The 10,072-nt window shown below is 34.3% G+C and overlaps 1 protein-coding gene across 1 annotated transcript in view; it reads left to right on the plus strand.

Moving 5' to 3' along the window:
- LOC125227937 overlaps nucleotides 1-9,173 on the plus strand; it is a 139,888-nt gene extending 130,715 nt beyond the window's left edge. The window contains exon 3 of the mRNA XM_048132345.1: nucleotides 8,282-9,173. Coding sequence (XP_047988302.1) covers nucleotides 8,282-8,656 — 375 coding nt within the window. The 3' untranslated portion in view covers nucleotides 8,657-9,173. The remainder of the gene's footprint in view (nucleotides 1-8,281) is intronic.
- The last annotated feature ends 899 nt before the right edge of the window (nucleotides 9,174-10,072 follow it).

Below are 10,072 nucleotides of genomic sequence, written 5' to 3' on the forward strand. Positions count from 1 at the left end.
GGTTCGAATCCCGGTAAGGGCATTTATTTGTGTGATGAGCACAGATATTTGTTCCTGAGTCATGGATGTGTTCTATGTATATAAGTATTTATATATTATATATATCGTTGTCTGAGTACCCACAACACAAGCCTTCTTGAGCTTACCGTGGGCCTCAGTCAATCTGTGTAAGAATGTCCTATAATATTTATTCATTTACTCGTATTTATACATGACGACCGGTCTGGCGCAGTCGGTACTGACCCTGCCTGCTACGCGGCGGTCCCGGGTTCGAATCTCGGTAAGGGAATTTATTTGTGTGATGAGCACAGATATTTGTTCCTGAGTCATGGATGTTTTCTATGTAGAGGTATATAAGTATAATTATATATTATATATATCGTTGTCTGAGTACCCACAACACAGGCCTTCTTGAGCTTACCGTGGGCCTCAGCAGATTTGTGTAAGAATGTCCTATAATATTTATTTATACATACATAAATACAATAAATAAAAATGGCAACTTAAGATAGAGATAGATAGTATTTATAATTCGAGTATAAATTTAAATAAATAAATAAAAATAAAATTAAGGTAAAATACCCCATAATGGACGGTGATGCCATTATGGACAAAAAAACACAAATCCTTAAAAATAAGTATCTAAAATACGTTTCTAAAAACTGACGGCTATGTACCATAAACTAGAGTTGTAGAGCTGTTTAATTTTGAAGTTTCAATTAATTCGGTTATTTCTGAAGGATTTGGAGACAAGATAAAATTCACCAGTTTACTGAAAAAAATATCAAGACGAATTCTTAGTAATGTTGCTAAGAGAGATGAGTTCATGTATAAAATAATAAAAAAATAACGCACGGTGTAATCTTGAATGCGTTTTACTTACTGCATTAAGCATGATATAAGGTATAAAACATACTAGTTTGTTGCTCCAAAGATATAAAGAAATGATGTTATTTTGCAAGTGTCCATTACTGGACCCGAAAAACTGCCTACCTCCTATGATGGACAAGGAACAATTTACAAAACCAAAAATTACAAGAAACAATCCTATGTTAAAATAACCCAAACTAATTGTATTTATGGTGTATAAAATTGACTCATTGCATATCAGTTGGCTTTAAAAGTAAAATTTTAAACTTATTTCACTGTCCATAATGGGGGATCCATTACTGGAGAACTGCCGTCCATAATTGGAGAAAAAACACCTAGTTTTAATTTGTTAACTATGAAGAAACCAATAGGAATATCTATTCTGCAATACGCTTGAAATGTAGAAGAAGGATAGGACATTCAAGATTTAACACGCTTGGCGGTAGAATTTTTACATTTATCAGTGAAATATCAAAAACTGGCGAATTTTTTTCTTAAACTGTCCATGATTGGGTTCGTCACCTTATTTGAAATCCTGTACAAGGTGTCCCAGAAGTACCACGCCACCAGTGACACCGAAGGTACAAGAGTATGTCAATTTGCTTAGGTAGGTGTAACAAGTTAACAACACCTTCGGTGTCACTGGTGGCGTGGTACTTCTAATTATAAATACTATCTATCTCTATATTAAGTTGCCATTTTTATTTATTGTATTTATGTATGTATAAATAAATATTATAAGACATTCTTACACAGATCTACTGAGGCCCACGGTAAGCTCAAGAAGGCCTGTGTTGTGGGTACTCAAACAACGATATATCAGATATTTGATATTCGGCCGAATAGTAGCAAGATTCGTTAAAGTGGCCGAATAGCGAATTCATGGCATCTCTAGTATTAACTCCATGGCTGTTTGTTTCGTTGTTTGCGGTACTATTGTCGTCGAAAGACGTTGATGGCACATAAATTCTTGCTAGTATTTAGTATTAACTATCGTCTATTCTTGGATTATTGTTTAAGAGTTGTAAATTGTTTTAGTAGATGATACTAGCGTGTGAAAGGAACCTCCTACGTATAGTATTAAATGGAAAGAAAACAAACGTTTCTTTGAATATGTAAAGGAGTACGTACTAGTACTATAGTTCGGTACTCTTAGACGTTTATTTTATTTATTTAATTTTGGATGTGGTTTTATACAAATGGTAAGGTGACATAAAAATATATTTTTTTTTTATATTATCGTTTTGTTATATTTTTGTAAGTTTTTGTTAAATCCATACTAATATTATAAATGGGAAAGTGTATTTGTCTGTTTGTTTGTCCGTCTTTCACGGCAAATCGGAGCGACGCATTGACGTGATTTTTTATGTGGAGATAGTTCAAGGGATGGAGAGTGACATAGGCTATTTTTTGTCTCTTTCTAACGCGAGGGAAGCCGCTGGCAAAAGCTAGTATAATTATATAAGCATTAGTCATGATTGTTCTTACAATATTTAGGATCATGTATGATTATTGACTGGAAGAGATCCCATTAAGGGATAAGTCCGCCTACATTGTATATTACTGACTCTGTAACTGTGTCTCTTTTGTTTCCTTTATGTACAATAAAGCTTATACATACATACATACATTATTTTATTAATTACCTACTCTATTAATATAAGTAGATAATTTTAAAAATGCGCTTAAACTGGCAAACCTAAAAGTTGGGACACTCAAGTAGGCACCTTACCCACTTTATAAACGTAGATAATTTAATTACCTACTAATGAAAACGTTTGCTCCTAAAATTTGGAAATTAAATTACCTCGTCTAGGTTTGCGAGAGATTTCATGTTAATCTAATTTTGAAACTTTGTGGCTCATCCTTTGATCTTAGGGTTAATCATGCGCGGATCCAGGGGGGGGGGTCATGGGGGTCATGACCCCCCTGGAGCCTAGGTTGGCCATACAAATAGACCACGTGACCCCCTTCTGGGGCCTGAGCCTTTACCACGTGACCCCCCCCCCCCTGGGCACGAAGCTGGATCCGCGCTTGGGGTTAATATGGTTAGTTACAAATGCTACAATTAAGTAGGTGCGTAAAGTATAAATAAATAAATAAATAAATAAATAAATAAATATTATAGGACATTCTTACACAGATTGACTGAGGCCCACGGTAAGCTCAAGAAGGCTTGTGTTGTGAGTACTCAGACAACGATATACATAATATATAAATACTTATATACATAGAAAACATCCATGACTCAGGAACAAATATCTGTGCTCATCACACAAATAAATGCCCTTACCGGGATTCGAACCCGGGACCGCGGCGTAGCAGGCAGGGTCACTACCAACTGCGCCAGACCGGTCGCAAAGTATGAAACAGTAAAAATGGGAATATATGGAATTAAGTATAACCTAGAATACAGAGTGGGGCCTGTAACAAAGGCGAAGAATTGAACTCTAGGCTATTCTCCTTATACTGATCAACATTTGTTCGGCGACTTTTAAAAATAACTTGTATTTTGATTTTTATCACCCTTGAAAGTTTTTTCTAAGAGGTAATGTATTGCGAATTCTGTTAAGTCTAAAGTGTGACAGACAACGTCAATGACAACAATAATGGCGTACATTGAAGCTAATATTTATTTTGTATGAAAAATTGAAAATTTAAAGACTTCATATTTTTTAAAAGTCACTGAACAAATGTTGATCAGTATAAGGAGAATAGCCTACAGTTCAATTCTTCGCCTTTGTTACAGGCCCCACTCTGTAGAATCCTCAGAACGCTCCAAGCGAGCGTCCACTCGGGAAAAGTTTTGGAACTAAAAAAGTAGTAGGTACGTATACTAGTACTAGTATTCCATGAAAATATACCTATCTTGAAATTAGTCTTGATATCTGGGATAGGATAACATACATACATACAATCACGCCTGTATCCCATAAAGGGGTAGGCAGAGCACACGAAACTACCAAAGCTTCCTGGCAAATAAAGGGTTGAAAGAAAGCGAAACTGTGACATTGCAGTAACAGGTTGCCAGCCTCTCGCCTACGCCACAATTTAACCCATATCTCATAGTCGCCTTTTACGACACCCACGGGAAGAAAAGGGGTGGTGGTGGGGGGATAAACCTTTTTAAATTCGCTGAAGTTATCTTACGAATTTAATAATTAAATTCTATATTCATATTTAGGTACCTATACTTTCTCAGTATTATATAATGGTAATCAGAAATGCTAATTCTATTGCCATTGTGCTAACGAACCGTCATTTCTATTAATAATCAGCAAACTCTATGTACATACCTACCTACGCTATAACGGTTTCGCAGAATCATTCATTCTGAGGTAGTAGAATTATTAAAATTATTAGTTACCTACTTACCTAATTTTTATTTTAAATCTTTGTTAATTTTTTATACCTCTAACTAAGTGATCCCCTCAAATTAGAAAGAATCAAAATGAGCAATATACAAACTTTTCCGTTTTTATTATCCTTTATTTTATGAGAAACCTGTTTTGACTTATCAGCAGAACTTGAAATACAGAACTTGCAGAATAGTCCCCAGCAACACGCTGAGATGAGGCCATTTGTATGATTTTCTGTCTTATTGTTATTATGTGTATGTCACGAATAATTATATTGGCATCTATTGTATAAGTCTTAGTCATTTATATTATTATTATGAGCCTATTGTGTCCCACTGCTGGGCAAAGGCCTCTCCCCTCTTTTTCCATTCCTCTCGGTTTTGTGCGACATCTGACCAGTCTCTCAAAAATGAGTCTAAATTATCCCGCCATCGCCGACAAGGTCTGCCGGATCCTCGGTTTCACTCGAGGGGCTCCCACTGCGTGGTAGTCTTGGCCAATAAGTCATTCACTTCTCGGTTCATACATGAACATGTCTTACTGTTAAACTTCGCTAAAATTTATAACATAGTACATCATTTGACATATTTACTTATGCTTTTTGTCACAATCATTGTATTCTTAACTTGCATTTTGACATAACGACATATCAAGTTTAGTGAAATGTTATGCTATGATATAACGACATATCAAGTTAAGTGAAATATTATGCTAAGCGTGCAAAACCGAACAAATTAAGATATCAAAATGGACTTATTAAGCTCCTCCGCTAACATTTGAACATGTCTTTATATGAAATAAAGTTCAAATGCGAATCACAGTGCATAATCGTATAAACCTACTTGTACAAATAGTAAATTGTTTGAATAGAATAAAAAAAAATGATAAACTGAGATATCAAAGCGTAGCCCTCAATGCTATTCTGTTAAAATGTGAATATTTATTTAAATGTCAATTGGCGCTCAAAATAGAAATCAAATGCGTAATAGGATTTGAACATCGAAGGACATTATGAGGTTCAAACTAAAATTATGGAGCAATCAAGTTACACATACTCCTGAGCCTATGTGTAAACTCTTTAGTAAAACTGTATTCAATTGTAATTAATTATTAACATCAAATGTTAATCATACTATGTCAAAATATCTATTGAAAACCAACTAAGTGTACTTATATTGACCTTCCAAGATGATCACTTATTCCTTATAAACAAGTGTAGTGTAAATCATGTCAGTCATGATCATACCAATAAAATAAACCTCTACTGATATGAACATGACTATTAATCTAATAAACCGCCTTAATGTTTTAATTGTGTAATAAACCATACTTATCTGAAAAAAAGATGAAAATAAAAGCCTAAAATGTATAAATATCTTGTTTCGGTGTATGCAGAAAACTTTTTTATTAACTGTAAGTGCAGCTAAGATCACAACGAGCTAATTTTAAGCGGTTACTTAATATTTTACTCAATTGATCAATAGAAAAACGTGTTCCTCTTATAACATCTTTTAGGTAAACAAATGTCTTATATTGCATATTTTAAGTTATCAACATTTGCACGGTAAAATATTACGGAAACTTATTGAATAGATCCATATATCAAATTAAGTACCATCACTTGATAGGATTGAGTAACTGCATATGTCCACATATTCTGATTGTAATACTGTGAACATAAATAAATATTTCAAATTATCTAGTTGTTCATATACAAAATTATTTATTTTCATACTCTTTTGTAGACATGTTATAAAAATACTTCAAAATAATGTTTTTGCCAGTTGAATATTTCTAGTTATCAAATTAAATACTTATGTACAAATAATATTTAATGAGTTATCAATGATGGATTGATCAATAATTGTGCAATATCTATAGTTATAAATAATTTATCAAGCAGACCCTAAAATATTATTATGTATGCAAAATATTTAACTATCTTAATACGTGTAGCTGATGGCCCCGGTGACATCGGTTAGCTTCCCAACAAGCCATATAGACTTCTTGTGTTGAGATGAGACCACACCACTGCATCTGATTTATTCTTAGGCGCGCACGAGCTCTCGTTCCTAACAATACGGAATCAGTGTCATTCCTTGGCATTACCATGTTGTTGGTGGCAGATGTATTGGTAGACATATACCCACAGTCATAATACAAAGTCTAAAAGATAAAAGGTCTGTAAATAAGTTCCAAATAATCCTCTACAAAAACCTGAACAAAAAGTATAGTAGTAGTAGTAATAATTACTGTATTGTGTACAACAGTCTAAATATACAATTTGTAGGAATAGAGATACAAGTAAGTATATGGAAGTAATGTTGCCATAGTTATAATCTGTTTTATTTAAGTTTCTTCAACAAGCGTAAAAGTTTCAATACATAAATATTCATGCTGTGAATGTAAATTTGGATTCGTGTTTCACAAGATATGAGTATTGTTTGTTTAGATTAAGGCGGCGTCTCAAAGAGATGAGGTACATTTTATTCCTGCGCGCACGCACCTCGCTTGGCAATCACAGTGCATAGGTGTGACAGAAATGGCAAATGATGTCGCTCACTCTCGTCTTAAGCTGAAACGATTATTACCTGCGATTACCATTATACCTCATTTTTTTAGCATTAGAGAGAACGTAAAAGCACGAATCACGAGGTCTTTTATATGAGACATTTTTGCCACAACTAATTACTGTCATTCATGAACTGTCAGTATTATAAACAGATGTTAGCGCGGCGGTTTGTTAGCTACTTTAATATAAACTAAATTAATTTATTAATAATGGTAACATAATGGTAACTTTATTAGTGACAGTCACTATCAAAAATAAAGACTTGGCTTAAACCGGACAGAGAATATTGGCCAAAAAGTTTGTTTGGTCCATAGATTTTATATTTCCGGTCCCAGGTTCGGCCACATGAGAGGACAAAGTTTGGGCTGGTGTCTCACATGCACATTATAGACATTGTGCGAGTGAGGCACCAGACCAATCTCGTCGCCCTCTCACGTGGACCGTTTTCGATACAGACGACTTTATGGCTCAGTGATAAGATTCAATTAAACATATTGCAAAAAATATGACAGTGCAGTCCCTATTAAAGGCCCCATACACGGTACGATTAATCGCTTTGATCGACTGGACGAATATCGTGGCGATCGATCGCATTGAAATTGCCAGCCATACACGAAGCAATTTATCGTTACGTTCGAGCCGTACACGAAGCAATACACGTTACGATGGATCATTTACTCCTACGAAACGGAATAATGAAGTCACTTTAAGTACTCAATTTTAAAAATGGATTTATAATTTACGAACTTTTTTTCTACTGTATGTTGCGTTATATTCTTTCATTCGGCTACGATTATATCCAAAGATAAAAAGAAAAAGAACTAAAACAGAGTATGTTAAAAATTCCTCCTAAATCAGAGGCTTCTAGAGAATTTCAAGTAGGTACCAAGTAGGTCGTTTCGATTAAAGGTGCAACCACACCGTGACTTAAAAAACGGCGACGGTATACGAAATCGCAGTGACGCATCGTATCCGTACCATTTTTACTGCATGCTCCCCACACCGTGTCCCATATACGAAAGTCACTGCGTTTCCGTACCTACCGTCTGCGTATTATAATCAGCGGTCTGTGGACCATGCGGTAAAAACGGTACGGATACGATGCGTCACTGCGATTCCGTACCGTCACCGTTTTTTAGGCAGCGCTGTGGTCGCACCTTAATTAGTAACGGGTGCATAGCAAAGATGAATCGTACCGTGTATGCGACCCTTTATAGGTTAAAGTAGCAAATCTTAATTGTCACTTGTCACTACCGTATTTCAGGTATTAAGGGCTATTTTTCTTATAATTTGTATCAAACTATCGCCTTATCGACTTTTGTTCTGTAACAGTAAAGCCCACTTGCACTAAACATTTAACTCGGGGTTAGTGAGCTGTCATCTGTCAATTTCCGTATAAAATGGTGGGTTAACCCTCCATTTTCGTTGGTGCAAGTGGTTATAAAGTAATTTATATAATTTTCAATTTTTTCTGTTCCAGCGCCTTGACTTGGAAGCAGCAATCACCGCAAACCATTTAAAACAAAGACAAGAAGCTTTAGCCGCCGAACGAGCAAAGAGGGAACAATCCAGCGGGAAAAACAGCCCTCGACCATCACCCAGCAACTCAGTGCATAAGGACCTATCCAGGGCCCCTTCCAACGTGAGCCAGGCTTACGAAACTCGTCATTTCATTAAACCTATAATCTTAGTCAATGATAGACCTCCAGATGACCCTGATGATAAGTGGACGCAACTTGTGGATGTGATATCGCAGAGTGAGAAGTTTAAAGCTATTACTAGTAGAAGGAAATTTAAGCGGAAGTTTTGTAGGAGTAAGCGGATTTTGTATAAAAGGTCTTACTCGATCGCGTAACGTGTATTTATTAAAATATTGTATTTTAGTTTAATTAGTCATCCTTGCATATTTCTTAGATACTTATTATATTGGTATTTTTTATATACAATTTTTGACTACGTTGTACGTGTCAATAACTGACTTATTATACAACATAATTATGTCGAATAATTGATTTGTGTATGTGTCTGGTACATGGAAGTTAATAAGTAATAATTCATATAACTGGACGTCAGTTTAGTACGCGCGTTTTAAATAGGTAAAAAATGAAATATACAGGGTGCTTTGAGGAACCCAAATAATTTTGCCAGCGTGTTCCTGTTTGCCCATGTTTAGAAAATAAAAAGTCATACAAAGTAAGCTGGTTTCGGGATAGTTTTTGAGTAATTGATGATTTTTCTTTTTTTTAATATTTCAGTATAATGCACCTTTATTATAGCGACGTTGCAAGACCGACACATTACCTGACTGACGTATTCTGCATAAATCAATTTTTTTAAAGAAAAATTCTCTTACGTAAGAAGAAAAATGTACGTAATTATGTGCCTTAATTGATAAGAATACTTAAAAATGTATGTCAGTAATTATAAGTGTAACCTTTTCTCTAGCAATTAATAAGAAGTTTTCTTTGTTCTTATTTACTGACAGACTTGGTTGACAAAGCATAATATTTTATTTACGTATATAAATTATATTCGATTTTTCAGACACATATTTTTGAACCTAAAACTTATTGTATTGTATACATTATATTTTATAACTATTACTGATCGTTTTTCTATAATAAGTGTAACAATCAATTAGTTTTGAATTGTTATAATATAATGTTATTTAGTATGACAGTCAAGTGGAAGACATGTATATGCTATAGTACGAATTTTTTTGTTTACTTATGTAAAAGTATGCAACAGTATTATTAATGATCCGGATATAATTAAAAGACTCCAATAATACGTGTACAGTTTATTATTTACCTATACTAAAGTTAAACAATACATAGGAGCGTTTAAAGTACACGAAATTTCACAAAAATATATAGGCCAGTTTTTACCAATTTCCAATCGAATTAAAGAAGTTATCAATTTGGCTGCCGAAGTAAAACAATAAGTTAGCGTTTTTAAATCTGATAGGAATTCGATTACAACTTCAAGGATAAAGGGCAAAATTGGGTTTAAATGAATAAAATTGAAGGACATTTCCTTGAATTTACATTTTTTGATGAAGAGTAAAGTTTATTACATCCAGAACTTACAGCCCGATTCAAATTTTAATAAATTAAATCTAGATACGATAGGATATATGAGTAACAAAACTGACTGAAAAACTGAATAATGGACAATTTTTAGTATGGGCAAATACAAAATCAGTCTTTCGAATAAGTTTGCTAATCGTAGTGATAATAAAGTAACTAAATACGAAGTACCTATTTGCTTC

This window comes from Leguminivora glycinivorella, chromosome 7, assembly GCF_023078275.1.
Source record: "Leguminivora glycinivorella isolate SPB_JAAS2020 chromosome 7, LegGlyc_1.1, whole genome shotgun sequence".
NCBI lineage: Eukaryota > Metazoa > Arthropoda > Insecta > Lepidoptera > Tortricidae > Leguminivora > Leguminivora glycinivorella.